The 23,197-nt window shown below is 40.7% G+C and overlaps 1 protein-coding gene across 5 annotated transcripts in view; it reads right to left on the bottom strand.

Moving 5' to 3' along the window:
• Positions 1-23,197, bottom strand: part of ARHGAP40 (Rho GTPase activating protein 40) — a 182,031-nt gene that overhangs the window by 14,865 nt on the left and 143,969 nt on the right. For all 5 annotated transcript variants that reach the window (XM_077251533.1, XM_077251531.1, XM_077251532.1 and 2 more), the window contains 6 exons: positions 16,922-17,142; positions 14,300-14,381; positions 13,980-14,104; positions 9,224-9,389; positions 8,956-9,047; positions 395-472 (listed from right to left, as the gene is read on the bottom strand). In XM_077251533.1, coding sequence (XP_077107648.1) covers positions 395-472; positions 8,956-9,047; positions 9,224-9,389; positions 13,980-14,104; positions 14,300-14,381; positions 16,922-17,142 — 764 coding nt within the window. The remainder of the gene's footprint in view (positions 1-394; positions 473-8,955; positions 9,048-9,223; positions 9,390-13,979; positions 14,105-14,299; positions 14,382-16,921; positions 17,143-23,197) is intronic.

The following is a 23,197-nucleotide window of genomic DNA, read 5'->3' as shown; positions in this document are numbered from 1 at the left end:
TGTGACTGTTAATTACATTGGTCTTCAGCCAGGAAAAAAAATATCAGAAATCTAGATTAATTGAACATCTTAATCTCCGCTGCAAAGGTAAATGAAAATAGTTCCTACTTTTACACTGACTCAGGGTGGTATGGCCAAGGGATTTAGGCTACAACCTCTGGCTCTGTTCTAAGAAATAGCCAGTTATTGTATTTACCTACACAAATAGGATGCTTTAAAAGACAGATGGTGAAAAACTGAGTCCAGTGGACATACCACCATGTGCACTTTGCTGGAATAGGGAATATTAAATTTAACAATTAAAGTATGACACATACCATTATAAGAGCATAAGCATAGCATACTGAGATGTAGTGCCAACCTGGTGTACTAGAACATTAGAAAGATTCTTTACCTTCATTCGTGCCTGTGACCCACAGATTCTTAAAATGCCCTGTAGTTCCAGACCATTCTTTTCTAGACAAGTTAGAATCTGCAAAACAAAATATATTAATAGTTCTATTCCATGTGATAAAAACACCTCAATATTGATCTCCACTTTTAAAGTTAAGGAGAATCATGTATCAAAATTGCCTTTGAGAAAAACGTAGTCATTATTCCAACAGCAATCGATCAGATGTCCAAATGTAATGATATACTCTATTTTGTATGCATTGTTTTCTTTTTAAAGGGGATCTGTCACCAAGTTTATGATATGTAATCTGAAAGCAGCACGACGATACAAAGGTATCAAAGACCCCGATACCAGCAAAGTGTCAATTACTAATACACTTGCCGTCATTTTGACACAATTATAGTTTTATTTGCTGCACATCTATCAGCTCTCTGAATACTGAGCACTGTATACCCCCACACATACTACTGATTGTGTATAGGCAGAAAGCTAACCGTTTAACCCCGTAATGACCAAGCCAATTTTGACCTTAAAGACCAGGCCAAATTTTACAATTCTGACCAATGTCACTTTATGTGGTTATAATTCTGGAACGCTTCAACATGTTCCACTGATTCAGATAATTTTTTTGTGACATATTGTATTCATGATAGTGGTAACATTTCTTCGAATTGCATTTATTTGTGATAAAAAATGGAAATCTGGCAAAAATTTCACAATTTTTAAACTTAATTCTTATGCCCTTTAATCGGAGAGACATGTGACACAAAATAGTTAATAAATAACTTTGCCCCCATGTGTAAGTTACAGCAGCACAATTTTTGACTTTTTTTTTAGGAAGTTAGAAGGGTTAAAAGTTGACGGCAGCAATTTTTCATTTTTCCAACAAAATTTCCAAAACTTTTTTTTTTTTTTTTTAAGGGACCACATCACATTTGGGTACCTCATCTGTGGTGGAAATCTACTGTTTGGACGCTCGGAAGGGAAGGAGCACCATTTGACTATTTGAATGTAAAATTTGCTGGAATAATTAGCGGACACCATGTCATGTTTGAGAGCCCCTGATGTGCCTAAACTGTGCAAACCCCCCACAAGTGACCAAATTTTGGAAATGACAACCCTTAAGAATTTTATGCAGGGGTATAATGAGCATTTTGAACCCACAGGCACGACACAGAATTCGATATCATTAGGTCGTCATATTGAATACGTCGTCAGTAGTGTTGAGTGTAAGTGCTCACTACGCCAGTCTGCGTTGTGTGCTTGGACACGCACTGAATACCGCGGGTACCTGAGTGACATGCTTGAGTCCCTACACTGCATGTTTTCCGGCTGTTAGACAACCCAAGAAAAAAAAAAAAAAACAAACAAAAAAACACATGCGGGGATCTGTGATACTCCGTGCATACCAGAGCACCCGATGCAAACTCGAGTAGCGTGCTCATGCGCTCAACACTAGCAGTCATATCGGCATTTTTTTTCACTTTTGAAAAAGAATTAAAAAATTCTAACCGCAACCCTAATACAACCCTAACCCCAACTGAAAAGAATGGAAAAAAAACACTTTAGAATTTTTATCCAACTATAGGGATAACAAAGGGGATTTGATTTACTATTTTTTATTTTGATCACTGTGATAGGGTCTATCACTGGGTACCGGCCAGCAGACCTCGGCGAGAGCACTACGCATGTGCCCGCTATTTTTTTTTTCCAGGAAGATTATGCTGGGTCGGAGGGACCAGGGGATGGTCTCGAAGGGCATTATTTCTCTCTCCTCTGACATATGTCAGAAGAGAGAGAAATCATTGAAACAGTGGGCACGCTTTTATGTGTGTGATCGCCATTATTCACTGAATATCGACGATCACGTGATTGGACACCGGAAAATCCAGCCCTGATCATATTCTCCAGGGTCAGAGACCCCGGAGATTTTCTGACTCTGGGGGATTAAACACTCTGCTAAGGTGTTAAATACTAAGCTGGTAATCAATGCTGGGGCAGGGTTACACACACAGCAGCAGGACCACATGGCAGGAGAGGTGAGCAATTAATTTTCCTGAGGAGCCACATGAGAGACCATGACTGTTCTGAGGGACAAGCCAAAAGGCTGAAATTAATTCTGATCAATATTAACTTATTAATTATAGTTATTTTATATTAATATTGTTTCACTTAATATTGGGCAAAATTAAGTATGTCGACATCCCCCATACAGTGTGAGCCCCCACATAGCCCTCCCTCTGTAAGCAGGTTACCATGAAGAGACCGTGGTACTTTAAAGGGCACCTGTCCGGTCCCCCATACCCTCCAACCCAGCAGAATTCACCTATTTATGAGTAAATTCCCTGCCTAACCAGCCCTATATAACTTTTATTGGTACAAATGAGGTTTAAAAAAAGCATTTATACTGCCCCAATTTGCTATGCTAATGAGAGCTTTGACTAGTCGATAGAGCATTAGTTCATCAGGCTAGTCAGCCTTTTTTCCATATTATCATACCCCTGAGAGTGATGACAATTTGCACGAGCAGCGTCATCACCACTCATGCAAATCTAGTGCATGCGTGCAGCTTATTCCGGCAGCATGACTGCAGTTCTGAAGCCGTATGTATGCCCTCATGTCAGCCATCTAGTGTGCCGCCATTAGCGGCATGCCATTGGGGGAGTGGGGCCCCTAGGCAAATGCCTAATATGCCTGCCCTTGTCGCATAAAACAATCACACCAGTTAGCCCTTCAGTGAAAGCAATACAAAAAATTTAAAATGGGGCAAAAAATTATGCTTTTTCATCATACCACTGAACAAAAAGTAGAATAAAACAAGAACAAAAAGAGAAATGTAGATAAAAATAGTATCGTTGGAAAAAAAAATCTTGCCCCGCAAAAAACAAATTTGCTACACATCTCCATCAGCAGAAAAATTAAGAAAAAAGTTCAATAGCTCTCAGAATATAGTGATGTATAAATAAATCTTTTTTCCTATAAAAAAGTTTTTATTATGTAAAAGTGCCAAAACATAAAAAAAAATGTAAATGAGGTATCGCTGTAATTGTACTAACCAATTTTACCACACAATGAACAACATAAAAACTACCCCCAAAAAAAATCAAATTCCTGCAATTGCTGTTTTCGGTTCATTCTACCTCCCAAAAATTGGAATAAAAAGGGATCAAAAAATGTTATGTAACCAAAAAAAGTACCAATAAAACCATCACTCGTCCCGCAAAAAACAAGCCCTCACATGACTGTCGACCAAAATATGAAAAAATTCTAGCTACCAAAATATTACAATGCAAAAATTTGTTATTGCAATAAAATGCGTTTTAAGTGTGTGACAGCAGCCAAAAATAAAAAAAACTATAAATCTGGTATCACCTTAATTGCACTGAACCCAAGAATAAAGATGTCTTATCACTTATACTAAGCCAGGAAAAGTAAAAAAAAAAAAAAAAAAAAAACTAATTCTTCACCAGCTGTTGATTTTTTCATTCTGCTTCCCAGAGATCGCAGTAAGGCTCGATACACATCTACTTTTTGCTCTAAACTGAGTGCTTACACCAGGGTTTCCGTGTAATTCTGAAATGTTGCATAGTTTGGTCACAGAAGAAACTTGACTTGTGAGAGTAAATTATATGGGGTAATTAAACTTATTTATACAGAACATGAGGTACATGCATCAGCTTCTTAATACAGCATAACAGGAAGTCTGAAAGGACCTTTTACCAGAGAGAAAGTGAAACCAAAGTACAACAAGTATATGCATTACATTCAACTAAGCAAATAACATTAACAACATAGTCCTCTACTGTCAGAAAAGTGTAAACTCCTACTGCACAAAAATACGTCTGTATCTGTTGCATATCTGCCAATATGAAATACTTGATTCAGATGGCACCAGCGGTGGAAGATTCCCTATAATCGGGCAGAGATAGTCACGGTAGATGCAGTCTGGCCTATGATCTGGTGGTGTCCATCTTTTTAAGTGTGCATAAATGCGGTCGACCACAGTTTTGTGCACCTCTGAAAAGGAGACAGCTGAACAGAGGCCAGACAGAGTCCAGAGTAACTATGCTGCCTCATTATTGTGAATGGATCCCTCAGGGATTTTATCGAATCAATTCATTTGGAGATGTAGATGGAAACAACAAAATAAGTGCTCAGCGTAGAACATCGGAAAAATGTGATCCAAAATGTTATAGAAAATGTTCTCAACAAAAGCTTCAAAACAATCCACAAAAAAAAGCAAGCTCCCACTCAGTTCAGTCATCTGTTAATGGAAATATAGGGGGCTTTCTCCCAAAAGAAATTCAGCAAATTCTACATTCCCAAATCCAAATGCCCCCCTCTTCTGAGTACTAGTGTGCCTTAATGACACTTAATGTCTAAATGTTTGGCATTTCTGTAGCGATGAGAGACTACCTAATTTACAGGTGCATGTCTCTAGAAGCACGAAATGGGTACTATAACGTACAGGTCACTACAACAGCAGTTAGCAATTTTCATTCAGCAACATCCACTCCTGCTTGTTTCTGGAAAACACCCATGGAGTTTAAATAGTCACTACACCTGAAGAAAAATTTCCAAGGGGGTATAAATTTATGAAATGGGGTAACTTGAGGGGGATTCAGCTCTTCTAGCACTTAGGGCTCTGTATTTGGAGTCTACAAACTATTCTAGGAAAATCTGTACTCTAGGAGGCAAATAGCTCTCCGTCCCTCCAGAGACTCGTTGTGTGGCTAAGCAGTACTGTACAGCCACATATGGGGTATTTCTACATACAGCAGACACTGTGCGACAAATTATAGTGTCATTTACACCCATTTCCAAATGTCAAATTTTAATATCTGTTGCTTGAACAAAATTTTGGTGGTAAAAATGTCATCTTTTCTTCATTGCCCAATGGTATAAAACTTCTGTGACACACTCATGATGTCAATATGATCACTGCATCCTTAGATGAATTAATTGAAAGGTGCAGTTTGTAAAATTGTCTCTTATGCTGTTCTGGCACCTCAGGAGCTCTGCCAATAGGACATGGCACCCGCAAGCCATAATGGTAAAATCAGCACTATAAAATGGCACTCCTTAACTTCTGAGCTTTGCACTGTGCCTGAAAGTAACAATTAGTCCTACCGGTAATGGCTTTTCCAGTTGTCCAGCACTACCACTACCAGGAGGTAATCCTTCTTATCATTGATAGGGACAGGAACACAGAAGAGGTTAAATAGCCCATCCACACCATCACCCTCTAGTGATTTTTCAGGTTCCCACCAGGATAGATGCAACAACGTGTTTATTAAACTTCCAAAGAATGGCCCCAGTGCTGATATTTGCACCTTTAAAGTACTGGGTCTTAGTCCTTTGTCGAACCCTGACTGAAGAAAGTCTAATTTCCCAGGAATATCTGGGCCTGGAGTGATAGAAACTGGGATTCTGCTTTGAGAAGAAAACTTTTTCCAGATCTTGAGATATATCGCCAAAGTTACCAGCTTTCTATTGTTCTGAAATAAAGAAATAACAGACTAGAAAAAAAACTGAAGTTGAAGGTCTTGTCTTGTTGGTAGGAGTATTGGATCTCCTAAAGACATTTGCTTCATCAAGGAAGACCAGCTTCTTTTAGGCCAGTAGGGAACTATAAAAATCATCATAGCCGGGCTTTCCTGGATTTTCTCAATACTCTTGGTAACGTGAGTGGTGGAAAGGCGTATACCAGTTTCATATCCCAGTTCTGGGACAAGGCATCTTCCTCAGTTGGCTTGTCTGTTGGGTTTAATGAAAAGAACTCTTGTCTTGGGTTTCTTCCTGGATCAAACAAGTCTATTGCGGGATTCCCCAGCGTTGTGTTAGTTGAAGCAAGACTTCCTCGTTTAAGGTCCACTCTGAAGGTTTTATTGTCTCTCTATTTGGAAATCTGCCACCTGATTTCTTTATCCCTTCAGGTGCACTGCTCTGATCGACCTGACTGTCTTCTGCCCAAGAAAATATTTTTTTCTGATAGCCACTGATGATGGTGTCTTGGTCCTCACTGATGAAGAAGGAAGGAAACTGTAGTTGAATTGTCCAAAAATATTCTAATATGCTGATCTTATAGGTGTGATTGACATTTTCATAGTGCCTCCCACATTGCCCCGAGCTCCCTGTAAATTGAAGACCTGTCACGTATTGATGTGGGCCATATCCCCTGAAGGTAACATCTTTCTATGTTAACTCCCCAGCCACTGTGACTTGTGTCTGTAGTGATATTTACACATGGCAAGATGATCCAGAGTTTTCCTCTTGAGATTTGTTGGTACGGTCCACCAAGACAGACTCTTGCTTCACCTGATAATATAATCCTTCTGTCTAGAGTGGCCTCTTTGCCATCCCAGGCTAATAGAATTTCTCACAGTAGGACCCTTGAATGGAATTGACTCAATTGACTCAATGTTTAAGAACATCCTAAATAGGCAATGTAAGCGGTTTATACCATGTGGGAATAAAAGGACAAGAAATAGGTAAAAAAAAACAATGTGGCTAAACAAAGAAGTAAGAGGGGCAATTAAGAGTAAAAAGAAAGCATTTAAACTACTAAAGCAGGATGGCACCGTTGAAGCTCTAAAAAAAAAAACTATAGGGAGAAAAATACTTTATCTAAAAAATTAAAGCTGCCAAAAGGAAACAGGGAAGCACATTGCTAAGGAGAATAAAACTAATCCCAAACTGTTCTACAAGTATATCAATAGTAAAAGAATCATAAGTGAAAGTGTAGGCCCCTTAAAAAATTGTGAGGAAAGAATGGTTGTAGATAACTAGGAAAAAGCGAATATATTAAACACCTTCTTCTCCACGGTATCCACGGTGTAAAATGAAATGCTAGGTGAAACGCAGAGAGATAAAGAAAACCCTATATTAAGGGTCACCAATCTAACCCAAACAGAGGTGCAAAACCGGCGAGAAGTACATACAGGAGCACATGTCGCCATATGTTCTCTCCACTTGCATGTGCTACGTACCTGGCAACAGGAGCTCAGAGCCCCCTAGAGAGGGATACGGCTGTCCAAAGGAGCATGGAACTTGACCGGAATGCCTCTGTAGGTATTAGCACTACATACTCTAACTCTACCCAGGAGGAAAGTATGGAACCCTCCAAGCCTCATAGCCTCCCTGTTGCTCAGTCCATGGAGAAATCCTCTTCTGCATCTGTTCTTTATAAGGACAGGAAAAATACTAGAGGTGGGGAGGGGGACTATTTAACCTCTTCTGTGTTCCTCTCCTTATCAAGGATAAGAAGAAACTACCTCCTGGTGGTGCTGTTAGGAGGGACGTCCTGCAAAAATATTTTCCAACCACAGAGTAGCGGCGTACTCAGGAGAAATTGCACAACAAATTTTGGAGTCAATTTTCTTTTGTTATCCCTTTGAAAATGAAAATTTTGGGCTTAAAACATTAGTGGGAAAAAATATATGTTTTTTTCATTTTCTCAGATCAACGTTGTAAAATTCTGTGAAGCACCAGTGAGTTCAAGGTGCTCACCTTATGTCTAGATAAATTCCTTGAGGACTCTAGTTTCCAAAATGGGTCACTTCTGGTGGGTTTCCAGTGCTTAGGCACATCAGGGGCTCTGCAAATGCGATATGGCGTCCACTAATGATTCCAGAACATTGTGCGTTCAAAAATTCACAAGGTGATCCCTCCCTTTCGAGCCCTGCCATGCTCCCAAACAGTTTTCTTTCACATGTGGGGTATTGGCATACTCAGGAGAAATTGCACAACTAATTGCACTGCACATTTTCTCTTGTTACCCTTGAGAAAATAAAAGGTTTGGGGCTAAAGTAAAATTTATGTGAAAAAAGCAAAATGTTAATTTTTTCCTTCCACATTCCATTAATTCCTGTAAAGCACCTGAAGGGTTAATAAACATCTTTAATGTGGTTTTGAGTGGTGCAGTTTTTAGAATGGTGTCACTTGTTGGTATTTTCTGTCATATAGGCTCCCCAAAGTTACTTTAAATGTGATCCCTAAAAAAATAGTTTTGTAAATTTTGTTGAAAAAATTAGATTGCTGATCAACGTTTAACCCTTCTACTTCCTAACAACAAAAAAAACCTGACTTTCACTCCTTTCACTTAGCAAAGTTGAATTTCATAAAGACAACCTTTTAGAGATGAGTGAACGGTGCTCTGATCAGGTCTTATTCGAGCAAGCTTGTATGCTAACATAAGGTCTTCGGCATGCTAGAAAAATTATGTTTGAGTCCCCGCGACTGCATACCTCGAGGCTGTTCAACAGCTGCAACACATGCAGGGATTGCCTAACAGCTGTGAGACATGCAGCCGCGGGGACTCATTCTGATAGCACCCAAGCCTGCTCGGATAACACCTTATCCATGCAAGTTTGGTCATCACTAATGAGGAGCTCTGAGGCACCAATTCAGGGGCGGACATACCACAGGTACAACCTGTTAAGTTATACAAAGGCCGAAGAGGTAAGGGGCCCACTTCCACCATAAAGTTCATAAAGACAAAATATAGGCAACGTCATAATTTTGATTTAAAAAATCCTGAAATTACATAGCTCAGTCCTTACCGCCTGCAGGATGAGTGGGACCTGTGTGTTGGTTAACAGCTTTCTATCTTGTTCCAGTAGAGAGGTGAGCGATACACCAAATAACCGACTCTCTAAAAGAGACAAGGGTTCACACTGTAAACTTTTGAAGGGGTACCGAAATTTCTCTATACACTAGTACTGAATGATTTCATGAAGATAATGGTCAAGGCTTCTAAGCGTCATCACAATAGATGTACAATATAATTGAACTAATACATGCAAGACAGAAGTCCAGACAGATACTGACCTGTAGGCCTACGCTTGGACGCTTTATTCCTCTTTAGATCCAGTTCTAAAGCATCACAAAGTGCAGTCAGCTCAATGAGAGCAAATGCTGGCACTTGCTTCATGTCAAGAGAAGACAAGTCAGAAACCCGGGTGACACCAAGCCTTCCCTTTTGTATTTGAAAATACTGCAGAACATAGAATAAGAAATATGACCATAATGGTAAGAAAATCTCCATTACCAATGAAAAACAATTGGACACCATTAGTGATAACGGACATGTCACTTTTTTAATTTTTATAGTTCTCCACTTGATAAGGCTGTCGGTCTAAAAACGGGGGAGGATGGAGGGTTAGTGGCACCACCTCATATATTGGTTAATTTGACATGATAATTGTTTAGCAATAAGTCATATATGATACAGGTATGGCTTCCTGGATAATCGCGGCATGTGCAGTATGTAGCCCACACTAAAGGACGCCGAATGAATGTTAATCTGACACGATGTGGAGCGCATGTGCGTTCCATAGAGCGGATGCAGCATCATCAGGAGCGCGGTGTTACTTCCTGGCTAAGTGTGGCACGTGCAATATGGAGCCCACACTTAAGGACGCCAAGGGATGTTAATCAGGTGGGTGGAGATTATATGTCCCACTATATAAGGAAGTGGATATGGGGTAATTGCAGCACAGATTCTGGCAGACAGGAGAATGGTTCCTGTCTATAGCTCGGCAGCCTATTAAGGACAGTTGGAGTTATTTCCAAGTCCCCTGATGAACCCCCAGGAATGGATGTATGGGGGAGAAACGCGTCGGGACAGTGAAAGCTGGTGTATCGGCAGCACTATTTGAAGGGACTGGCTGAGAAGTTATAAGCTAAAGTGAACAAATCTATGAGCTATGATTTTGCACCTTATTTGCACACTCAGCACTTTATAATATGAGGTATCTGATATGCACAATGCAAACAGGAGAATATTGTTTTCTTTGACAAAGATGAGAATTATTCTTTGGTGAAATAACTATTTGGATTTGGAGTGCATAATTGATTGATTTTTTCTTGTGATACCCAGAAGGGCAGCTTAGACTTAGTATAGCCTTTTATCTTCCGGCTCCATAGTCTTACTATACATCATAAGCATTAAAGGTCTAATTAGTATCAATGTTAGAGACTAGTTTTCATTTGGAGCAGGAGATTAGGATGATATAGACTGGCCTGGAGCCATAAAGTAGGGCTGACTGTGCTTATGCAATAGATGTAGATCTAATTTGATCTACAATCAATTGTGTGCGATTGTGATAGACGTAGGGATTGCCCAGGGATTGAAGGGACAGCCGCCGTGGAGCGGGGGCGCCACATCGCAAATTAGGGTGCCAACCTCCGCTGACAGGAAGGACATCAAACTTTAGGACCTATTAGGGATAGGGAAGGTATATTATTTATTGCACTTTATTTTTTCATTTTTTGTATTTTGGATCACTTTCATTTTTTCCAATTTTCTTTTGGTATATTCTTCCCGATACGGGCCGTTGCCCAAATTCCCGGGCTGAGAATCCCTGGTGGGATGTTTTTTTTATCTATTTTTGATTGTTGGTATTACCGGTGGTTATTAATAAAGATTAATGTTTTTAGGGGTAGTTTTCTGTTTGGTAGTTTGTATGCATATGGTGCTACAATAGCACTAGCACCGGAATACCAATTTTTGTGACCTTGTATCAGTTATCATTATATGTATTGGTTATGAGTGTTTAAGTATGCCTGACTGTCCCTTTTTTCTCCATATCTACATATTTTGATCTTGGCTGGTTGCATTTTTCTTAACAGTGCATACATTATCTTAGGCTAGTTTCATACTAGCATTTTGCTGAGCTGCGGAGTTCCTCCATGAAGCCCCGCCCATGGCCACTCCTCTGCCGCTCAGCTCCGCCTACGTCCGCATGCGGCCTGTGTACCTATCTTTAACATTAGGTATGCAGGTTGTGCGGATGTTTGCGGATGCACATGTAGGCGGAGCTGAGCGGCGGAGGTGCGGCCGTGGGCGGGGCTTCATGGAGGAACTCCGCAGCCCTCCACAGCTCAGCAAAATGCTAGTGTGAAACTAACCTTAGCCATTTTTATTATATAGCCAAAACAGGCCATCTGGCCCTCTGTTTCTGACTGGAGTCTTAAATGGTGTAGTAGGAGAATATGGACAGCTGTTGAACAAGCAGGGGCGCCATTCTCGGTTTTTTTAAGGGTGCCAACCTCCGCACCTAGGTAGGCATCCAGGTATATTGGTATGTAGGGGCAGATCACTTATTTCTGCACATCGGCTGAGTGAGACTGTTGCTATATGCAAGCACAATTGGATCACCTTTTTTAAGGGTAACTGTTTTTGGTGCCATTTTCCTTGTGAGGTAAAAAAATGGGCTCACCTTTGCATCTATTCCATTTTTTGAGTGGAGATGGGTATTCGTTTGACTGGCATTGTGCTAGCTAGATCAAAAAGACTAGAGCTTTTCTAGCAGTGTGTAGCCCATTTTTGATACAGGAAAGATAAATATCTTGGTACCATGTTAGCCAGTAGCTAGGAAAATATTATTTTCAGTTAGCCAATAAAAGGTATCAACCACTAAATATTTTGCCCATTTTTGAGGCATTTTCTGTATTTGGGGGATATCTAGATGTTGTATTTCATTTTTTTATATATGCATTAAAGTTTACATTTTAAATAGGGGTTTTTTCTAGTGAGCTGTCTTATGTACCCTTGTCATACATTCAAATTAGTGAGAATTGTGGAATATCAAGCTCTAAAAATAAAGTATAGTGCCACCATCAGAATACAATGTGGTCGTGTTATGGGGGCAAACTATTTCCTCACACTGAACTCTGTCTGGTCATCTGCATCCACGAAATGGAACAGAGGTCGGTTCCTATTGCCGGATTGGTAATATCTTAAAGGGAAGCTGTTGGGCAATTCATGCAGCCCAAGCAGCGGGCAGCACAAATTGCAGCCAGGTATATTATTCTCTGAAACGCTCTTGCAATTCAGAGAAAATATACTTTGTAGATCTCCATCTAGGGAAAGACCTGACAGTCACCAGCAGAAGTGCTGGGAAAAAGCCAACTGGGGGTGGCACTGGACTCGTCTGGTCTTCGGGCCATTGTCCCCGACCAAATATTTAAAGTACATTTTCTCTGAAATGCTCCTCAAATAATATTCCTCGCACAGATAGGTTGTGATACATGCTGCCTGTGGTTTGAACAGAATGAATGCCCTTTAAAGAGACCACTCCTCATCATTCATTGTCCCAGCTTGTCCAATATTTTAGACAAGAGGAGGTTTCCCTGTAATTTTAAACTATAGATTATTGCTTACAGTGAAATAGGAAAGGTGCAGGTTCTTTACCAACACTTGACAAGATGGCAACATTGTGCCTACTAAACAGCATCTTAAGACATTCACAAATCCGATTTTTTCACGCACAAAAAAAAAAAAACAGACCAGAGTTTAGTCAGAGTATGGTAAGAGTTTTGTCCGATTTTCTCTTATGTGGTGAAATAAATAAAAAAAATTCTCCACCTTCTATATTCTGAGAGGCCGTGAAAATCGGACCGCACTTGGATGTGATCAGAGTGGAGTCCAATTTTTTCACAGACTTGCATTGCCAAGTTTGATCCGATCCGCAGATCAAAAATCTGACATGTCTCTAATATTTCCTGCAGACCTCTTGGTGTGATTTAAAAAAAAAAAAAAAGAAAAAGCAATTTGGACATGTGAATAGTGCCATAGAATGTCATGGGTAAGAGTGCTATTCGTGAAAACAAGGATAGCACGCCTACGCAAATCGGGCATCTGAATGAGGCCTAAGAGGTATGTGTTATCAGTAAATGACCTATCGTTTAAATTAAGTTTGTGTGTTACATTTTTTTTTTAGAAATTTTGGAGAATTTTTTTGCCACAATCTTGACTTGAAATATTGAAATATAAACTAGGAGTCTTTGCTTTTTTTTGCCACTGGGACTTTTTATTTTTAGACCTTATACATGTGGATTTCCTGAAACAGGAAGTTTATTAGCCACAATGACACAATGAACAGACTCTGACCCTATCTTGTCAGATTATGTTATTAGATGTCTATAGGCGTGGTAAACCGCATTATAAGTATGAGTCTAAAACCGCTCCAGCGACCACTGTGAAAATTGAAAAATTTCAATATTTTCTCGTAATAAAGAACGTTATGTGAAAAAAAACATACATGTGACACAAAACCGGATTTTAAAGCGAACCAGTCATGTCCCCAAGTGTAATTAACAAGGCACACGGCTTTCAGTCTTAGACAGTGAGCTGTACACACAGTGGTCTGCAGCGCACTCGCGCAGAGGGAGTTGTCACAGTGCCAGGGCGGGCTTACAGCCACCACTCACAATGCTGTGAGCTATGACTGTAGCCACTCCTTGCACATCTTCATGACTGAAAGCCAGCTACTGGAAAGAATAAAATTAATTTTCTCCGGGTAGCCGCACTTTTAGTAAGGCAGTTGAACAGCAATGTAACGCTATTAGCCTGCAGATTAACCCCATATGTGAAGGTTAATAGCGTTTGAGAACATGACATGTTCCCTAAACAATAGATCACTTTCGGACAACGCAATTCCCTTCAAGTGCCAGTTAGGGGGAATACATGGAAATTTATTTTCAGTCACCTATCTAACCCTTAATGAGTGGATTGTATGCAATCACATGACAATTCCTTATAGTAATGTGATAGACATATACTGATACTAGATACACTTACAGGTAAGGACTCTGGTTGCCAGGATGATTTGCTATTCTCATTTTGACCAAATGCTGCTTGTTCTGAATAAGCCACATCCATGTTGTGGACATTAGATGCCTCAGAACGCTTTAACCTGGAAGGAGCTTTAATGTGAAAGAAAATTAATTATCTACTGCACCTCCACTAGAGCAATAATAAAATTCAACTTCAATAGTCCCTTATTACACCATTCAGTAAGCATCCCTTTCCTTCTCAGCCTATTCTCCATACATTGCCATAATCCTACTGCTCTAGCTGGCCATACATATATGATATATGGATTAATAAAACGTGCTTACATTTTGTTGTGTTCTCTGTGAAACTATTTGTATCGTCTGAGCCATTCTTTTCTTCTGTTCCATTCTCCTCCATAACAATGTTCTGTATGAAGATATTAGAAATTAATGAACCACAAAAAACAAAAAGGTGTTCAGTACTGTTAATTAACAACATGCAATTATTTAAGAATGTTAATAAGCACCCATCATACAATACATGAACACCAGGAAATATAAGACCTTCAATTATTTATTATCAATTAGATGATAACAAGCATGGCCACCATTACAGGTACCACATCAATCCTACTCAAGATCAAGAATTTCCTTTTTTAGGTTTGTTCTTGCCTTCCAAGTGTGACCCCACGTGTTGTCCTACTGCGGTTACCCCTGATTGATATATGTGCCTGTTCTACCACATTAGCAGCACCAGATCCTGTCATTAGCACTGATCACTATCAAGCTGCAAGAAGAAAAATCCAACATTAGCCGCAGACTATGTGGGGCTCAACACAGCGCTGTATCGCTATCCTCCAGGCCTAGCAGAGAGATTGGACTGATGGGGAAAAGACAGACAAGTATCGTACATCATTCCAAAGTTGAAGAATTCTCCCGTATCCTTGTACAAGATATTTTTGATTGCATAAGTTATTTTATACTGCTGCTTCAGCTTACATTGAGTAGTCCCATAAAACAATGGCATCCCATTTCTAAAGGACTTTGACTAGAAATTAATTTGTTACCTAGTGGCTTGGAGATCAAACTCCATGTTTTCACAAAACTATTATGCCATGGCCACGGGGAGGTGGGTCCTGTGAAAAGTACTAATGTAGCTGTCTTGAGAACCCAAAGAGGCACAGAGAACTGCGAGTTACCCTACAAGTTGCATATTGGAAGGACAGGCTGTGGCAGATAATGGTCTACGAGGAGACCCGTGGAGACTTCTTAGACTGTGGCCCAACAGTCACTTTGTGCCACCTTTATGGGATTGACTACATTATTTTTTTCAAAGGGGCCACATTTGGATGCAACTTAGGTGATCAGTAGCACTTCCTAGTGATATCCCCCAAATACGATAAGGGTAGATCATTCAAAACTTTACGATCACTGGGCGATTACTGCTGTGGTGATTTTATTTACTAATACTGCATTTAAACAGGCAGATCATTGGGGAACTAGTCTCTATGAATGCAATTTCACAACTATCAGGCAGTCAATACAGATAGGCAAATGAGTCGCCCTCCAGGGCCGTGGGGATACTAGGTGGCTGTGACCCGGTGCGTGGCCCTGGGCGCCCAATTAAAGGGGAAGGTCTTTGAAGGGTTTGGTGAATAAAGTTTGTGTTTGTGACGCCACCTCTGGTATTCGGTCAGTGGGGAACGACTGCTTACAGGGATCCTCTGGGGTGATGTTAAGGCAGCTAGATGGTATAACTTCCCACAGGTAAAGTTGGTCCCCAGGGCTTCCAGTGTAGTGAGCAAGGATGGTAGGTTGTCGGTAAATAAATGGAGGACACAGGTTTGCAGTCTCTTTACCTGGTTTACTGTAGGCTTCAGGCAACCGAAGTTCAGGGCACCAGATCACAGGTACAGGCAGGGTCCGGCCGGCTTGGAAGCGAATTCAGAGTCCCCTTTACCAGGTGTAGTTAGAAGCCTTCCTATTAGAGTGGTGATGTTGTAGTCCCTTACTGCCCATGGCTTCTGACAAGGTCCTTATAGTTCTCTCTGTCCTCCATGAAGGTTAGGACACAAACCCGTATGACAGGTGGCTCGAGCCTTTGTGTAGGGTCTCTATCACGATCCGGGCTCTATATACCACTGTGCCTCTTGGGTATTAGGGCAGACAGGTTGCTTGAAATAATCCAGCTGTCCTGACGGTTTCTGCTGTGCCTCAGAGTCCTACACAGCCTCGGTCTTCCGGCTACCGGAATCTGCGCTCGGCCAGAGAGGTAGCCCAAATGCTGCTATGCTCCCCTGGTGTCTCTCTCCTGTGCTTCATTCTTCTGAATGCGCACTAAACACTGTTCTTCTTTTGGTATCTCTCAATCCTGGAGCTGCAGCAACTCTGGCTGCTCGGCCCCATACACGTCTCTCTGCCTCAGACTGCTCCAGTCTGCTGTCCGACACTAACTGAGAAACTCTCCTTCCCTCCAGACCAGAATGTTTTTATAGAGGAGTTCACCCTAAACCAGGTTTAGAGCTCCCCCTTCTGGCCTGTAGTGTAAACATGTTGTGTGCATTGTGTTTACCTGGTGAAAGATCTTCCTTCGCTTCCAAGCATGACATCACGCTCCTCATGAGAAAAGCAATGCCACTGTGACGACCAAGACCCTGGGGCATCACACAAACACCAGAGAAATGCTTGTTCGTCGGTATTCTGTAGACAGCAGGTGTGCTTCCAAGGACATGATATTCTATGTGCACAGAACAGTCATTAGCAATTGCTCTGTGCCCATAAAATGGTGGTCAGCTTGACTAAATAGGTCATTAAACTGCAGATTAGTGTACATGTAGTCAATCAACAGACGAAAAGTGGAGACTGTCGACAAATGTAAACTCGGCATAAGTGTATTTGAATTTGAAGGTGGTGGAGTAATGTTTGATATAGATCTCACAGGTTCTCACTACAGTTGAGGACACTCACAGTTTTGCTGGCTCTGTCGAACACATCCCTGACATCTCGTGTTTGTTGTTTGGACCGTTTCCGAGAGGATCGGTTATAGCTGTCGATGCGACGCTGTACAGCTGCAGTCTGTGTTCTTGTAAGGGTCGATAAGATTAAGACATTGTCTTCTGTAGGAATCTGGTCTCCAATAAGAGGTGAAAGGCCGGTGTCTTGTAGCCAATCTGCTTCTGCTTCTCCTTCTAAAAATAAGGAAAGGGGACTTTTGTGACAAATAGTTAAAATCTGGTTATTGTGTGCATTAATAGTCCCCATTAAATACTGACATTTTTAGGTTTACACGACTATCTATTATCTTACATGTGGCAAGTATATTTTCACCTTGATGGTATTGTAAGGGGGTGAAAAGAACACGCCATATCCAGAGGGAGTTGAAATGCATAGTATTATTTTATTGTTATAAGCCTTTTTATATAAATCTGCATTTTATCCTTATAGACGATTTGTGTCTTGGTTTCCTGGAGGTTCTACTTGAAGGCGGTCCTCAGGGATTAGGAGGGCTGTCCATAGGGGAACCATTACAAGGCATAGGGATATTGTTTTGCAGCATTCAGGGTAAGATATACAGTTAGGTCCATATATATTTGGACAGAGACAACATTTTTCTAATTTTGGTTATAGACATTACCACAATGAATTTTAAACAAAACAATTCAGATGCAGTTGAAGTTCAGACTTTCAGCTTTCATTTGAGGGTATCCACATTAAAATTGGATAAAGGGTTTAGGAGTTTCAGCTCCTTAACATGTTCCACCCTGTTTTTATAGGGACCAAAAGTAATTGGTCAATTGACTCCAAGGCTATTTCATGGACAGGTGTGGGCAATCCCTTCGTTATGTCATTCTCAATTAAGCAGATAAAAGGCCTGGAGTTGATATGAGGTGTGCTGCTTGCATTTGGAAGGTTTTGCTGTGAAGTAAACATGTGGTCAAAGGAGTTCTCCATGCAGGTGAAACAAGCCATCCTTAAGCTGCGAAAACAGAAAAAACCCATCCGAGAAATTGCTATAATATTAGGAGTGGCAAAATCTACAGTTTGGTACATCCTGAGAGAGAAAAAGAAAGCACTGGTGAACTCATCAATGCAAAAAGACCTGGGCGCCCACGGAAGACAACAGTGGTGGATGATCGCAGAATAGTCTCCATGATGAAGAGAAACCCCTTCACAACAGCCAACCAAGTGAACAACACTCTCCAGGAGGTCGGCGTATCAATATCCAAATCTACCATAAAGAGAAGACTGCATGAAAGTAAATACAGAGGGTTCACTGCACGGTGCAAGCCACTCAAACATCAAGAATAAAAAGGCTAGACTGGACTTTGCTAAAAAACACCTAAAAAAGCCAGCACAGTTCTGGAATAACATTCTTTGGACAAATGAAACCAAGATCAACCTCTACCAGAATGATGGAAAGAGAAAAGTATGGCAGAGGCGTGGTACAGCTCATGATCCAAAGCATACCACATCATCGGTAAAACACGGCAGAGGCAGTGTGATGGCTTGGGCATGCATGGCTGCCAGTGGCACTGGGTCACTAGTATTTATTGATATGACACAGGACAGAGCAGCCAAATGAATTCTGAGGTATTCAGAGACATACTGTGTGCTCAGATCCAGCCAAATGCAGCCAAACTGATTGGTCGTCGTTTCATACTACAGATGGACAATGACCCAAAACATAAAGCCAAAGCAACCCAGGAGTTTATTAAAGCAAAGAAGTGGAATATTCTTGAATGGCCAAGTCAGTCACCTGATCTCAACCCAATTGAGCATGCATTTCACTTGTTATAGACTAAACTTCAGACAGAAAGGCCCATAAACAAACAGCAACTGAAAACCACCGCAGTGAAGGCCTGGCAGAGCATCAAAAAGGAGGAAACACAGCATCTGGTGATGTCCGTGAGTTGAAGGCTTCAGGCAGTCATTGCCAACAAAGGGGTTTCAACCAAGTACTAAAAATGAATATTTTATTTAAAATTATTGAATCTGTCCAATTACTTTTGGTCCCTATAAAAACAGGGTGGAACATGTTAAGGAGCTGAAACTCCTAAACCCTTCATCCAATTTTAATGTGGATACCCTCAAATGAAAGCTGAAAGTCTGAACTTCAACTGCATCTGAATTGCTTTGATTAAAATTCATTGTGGTAATGTCTATAACCAAAATTAGAAAAATGTTGTCTGTCCAAATGTATATGGACCTAACTGTAGCTAAAGTTTGGGAATAGCCCACAGATTGGGAGGAGATAGATAAGATAAAAAGTGGAAGCACGTCCTAGTTGAAGTCAGAGAATAGGAAAGTCTCCGACAATGTGAGGAGTGACAGGTTCAAGGTTAGCGGATGAATAGGTGGCAAAGTGTCCTGTCCAAGTTTCTCAAGCAGCATGTGGACACATCTGACGTTTTGAGCAGATTCCGGGGAGGTTCAGGGCCTAGGGCTCAGAAGAGGCATCGGATTCCATGGCTCTTTCTCTCCCAAGTAGAAGAGGTCGGTCGGGTCACAGGGAAAGGAAAAGATGGTGAGCATCAGGGTCGCTGTAATGCCAGATAGGAGGCCCTTGGAACCAGCAGACTCTGTTGAGGCAGGGGCAGGTCGGACAGAAAGGAGGCAAGAACTGATAGTATAGTGGGCAACAGGAACACCAACAGGAGGGGACTGGGTCTCCTTCTGTATGCTGCAGCTGTAGGTTTCCGAATTACACAGTAAAGCAAAACCTGTTAATCTGGTCCAAATGTCTCCTGTTATGTGTGTTGCAGTATCTGGTCCCAAGGACAGGGAGGTAACAAGGACTTCCGTACGACAAGTACAGAACAAATCCCACAACACACACAATACTTTCCTGTTTAGAAGAGCAGTATCAGGGTGAAGAGAAGCCAGAACTAGCCCATAGTACCAGCCCTGGCTCACCCCTTCACTTTTATCAATAAATGTCTGTATTAAAAAAAGAGGTAGTCTTAAATTAGAAAAAACCTGAGCATCATTCATGCCATGGGCTCAGACTAGTATTGTAATAGAAGCCCCCAAGAATAAGGATGGGCTGCAATGCCTGGTAGCCTGCGGACAAGAGGTGTGGGGTTTTTTTAGGGAGTAGTTCTGTGTAATCCCAGGTGACCCTTTGAAGCAGGAGGTTATATGGTGACAGTTCATCACATGGCAATATCATTCTAAGGGTTCAGTCAGATGGCCATATAAAATCAGACAGATCTAGGAATACAGTGCAGAGACTGGTTAGCGGCACCCCCGACCTCAGGGTACAGCTGCATAGAAATATATGAAAATAATACATAATACATTCAAATACATGTCATGCTCAGGAGAGCCGCCGGCCAGTCCGTGCACAGTGTTCTGATCCTGGTCTGATATATACAGCTGTCTGACTGTGTCATGCTATGAACCACCGATCACTGCCACTTGCTGAATAACTGTCCCACTTTTACCTCCAATTAAAGACATTCTCCTCCAAAGCCAAAATTATGCAAAAAAAATGAGTATTCCTTCTCACTTTTACTCATCCCCATACATATAAAAAGGGGCTTAGTGCAAACTGGCTCTATAACCTTTCTTAATAAATAGTGTAAACCTGCCCGGAACCCTCCTTTCTCCAGGGGAAAGATCAGTGCCTTCACCTGCAAGAAAGTAAGATAATAATGCGAGTACTGGACTCATGTCCAAGGATGACATTTGTAAGGTGGAGAAAGACAATGCCCACACGTTGGTCTCATTTTGATTTATGGTCCCTTTGCCTTAATTGAATAAATGAGTTAAAGTAGCACTCCAGCAATGTGTTTTTTCTATTATCTACCCTGTTTGCTATAGTTATGTGCCTAGTACATGTATTAAATACTTTCTGATCACTTTTATTCCCAGCACTGCTCTGCTCCACTTTTGCGCCACTGCCATTCTGACTAGTCAGTTTACACAGCATCTCCTGTGTGGCCTGAAAGTCATTTTATCAGTTTAAGTCTAGAAGGCTCAGATTTGAGGATTGTAAAGATTTGCATTGAGAATGCTACTACTGGTCCACACCCAAGTCGTGGTGGGAGCCAGCTAGTCACAACTGCAGTTACAAGGTGCAAAAGTATTGGCGCGGTGCTAGGAATAGATGATGGCATACAGTACGCACATAATTATGGCAAAAAGGATAGATAAAAACTGTATACGTCAAGTCTGATGAGCTGGAGGATGACCTTTATTATCAGACCCAACATATTTCCTTTACTATCAGATATTATGCGGTTTCTAATCAATGATATCTGGCTGGCCAGCCTAATAAGCAGCAGGTCTACTAGCTGACCTTGCCTTAAGTGGGGCATGCTACTCCAATACTGTTCCCACCTTTGGGTCATATTTTCTTCATGAAATAGTAAAAACGTACACCCAGAAAATTGTATCTCCTAATTCTAACACTAATCAGGTCAATGTAGGTGGAATTCAATGAGTGACCTTCCAGTTATACTGCCGACAATACGAGTCCAAGATATCTCTACTGTATGTATAACAAGCATATAAATTAAATTACAAAACCTTGCCTTGTCCACTATACTTTTATGCGCCCCCTGTTAAAATATTGTAATACAAAGAGGTGTCAATAACATTATTCTACATTAAAATTTCTGTACAAAGTCATAAAATAGATATAGCAAAAAATAAAATAAAATAACCACATTGACACTATAGCACAGCATTGTGGACAGCGACACCTTGTGAGTAAATGGGTTTCTGCAGGTCTAAATAAGTATGGTCAATCAATGTACAGTACAGTCGTGGGTAAAAGTTTTCAAACTGTCAAAACTTCTGGTCTTCAAAGAGTGCTGCTTCACTTTTTATAGTGGCAATTTGCATTAACATAACACTGTCATTAGACCATCAAGAACTTCAACAATAGAGGTTCAGTAGCGCTGAAGAAGGCTTAGATGTACCCTAGAAGGTCCAGTACGTGCCAGGATGGTTTAAAAAGGATTTAGGTCAACACAACTGCAAAGATTGCTTAGAAATGACAGGAGGCAGGTGTCCGCAGCCACAGTGAGGCTGGTCCAATGTCCAGGGCAGCAAAGAAGCCACTACAAGAAACACATCATCTGACATTTTACAAGAAGTACAGAGATTGCACTGGAGAGGACTGGGGTCAAGTTACTATTTCTAATAAGCCCCCTTCAAACTATTTGAGACATCATGAAAAATTGTGATAAAAGTCCAAGCACTGATTAGACAAGAATGGTTTGCAGACAGTCTGGATTAGGCACAGAAGCTGACATTTAGCATGGCAGTTCAAATGGCATAAATTTGATGCATTTGCAAATAAAAGTGTAAACACCTATGCTGATAATTTTATTCAGTTACCATAGTTATATCTGACTAAAGAGCTAAAGCAACAAAACTTTGTGAAAAACAAACTTTTTTTTCCTCAAAACTTTTTGCCACAACTGCAATCGTTGGCAAGTTGCACGTATTTTTTACATTCTTTCTCTGAAAGAATTTGTGACTCACTCAGAAATGTATACATGGGAGAACGGACCTCAAGGCATAGAGCTGAAAATAAAGTGATCAACACTAAATTTAAAGGCTCCTGTCAAAAACAGGGAGAGGCAGCTGCTATCATTCCAGCGATTGATAACCTACACTGCTGATCAGGCCAGATGACAGCAGCCTACTAATTATCCTAGGAATGCAGTGACATTAGGCAAGCTGTAACTCGCATAATAGTATATACTTGCCATGATAGTGATCCAGATACAGATTCCTTATACATGGTAAATCAGACTAATTCCATAAAATGCAATTATTTCCACAGAATCAATAACAATTACCCCATATAGAAAACCTACAGATACAAACTCAATTTTGGAAGCACATTCATGTCATGCTCCTCACATAATTAACGATGTATTTGAGAATAAGACTTTTTCATCCTATAATATTACAAAAAAAAAAACAATGAAAAACACTTGACAATGAAAAAAATTAATTTTTCATGTGTTTTTTTTTTTTTTTTAAATAACGAACATCACAAATCAGCAAACAACATATTTGGTGTCCCTGTAATTGTAACGACCCGCACAACACAGCGATCAGATTATTTATGGGGATCGGTGATTGGCATAAAAAAAATAGCCTGATTGATATTTTTCTCTATTAAACCCATTAAAAAAATGGAATAAAACTAATGCTGAAGCCGTGTTCATACGTAGCGGAAATGCGGTGTTCTATCAGTTGCCTTTTTCCTGCCGGTGTCCACAT

This window comes from Ranitomeya variabilis, chromosome 4 (genome assembly GCF_051348905.1).
Source record: "Ranitomeya variabilis isolate aRanVar5 chromosome 4, aRanVar5.hap1, whole genome shotgun sequence".
Classification (NCBI taxonomy): domain Eukaryota; kingdom Metazoa; phylum Chordata; class Amphibia; order Anura; family Dendrobatidae; genus Ranitomeya; species Ranitomeya variabilis.
The sequence above is the reverse complement of the archived record's forward strand: the minus strand, read 5'-3'. Positions and strand labels throughout refer to the sequence as shown.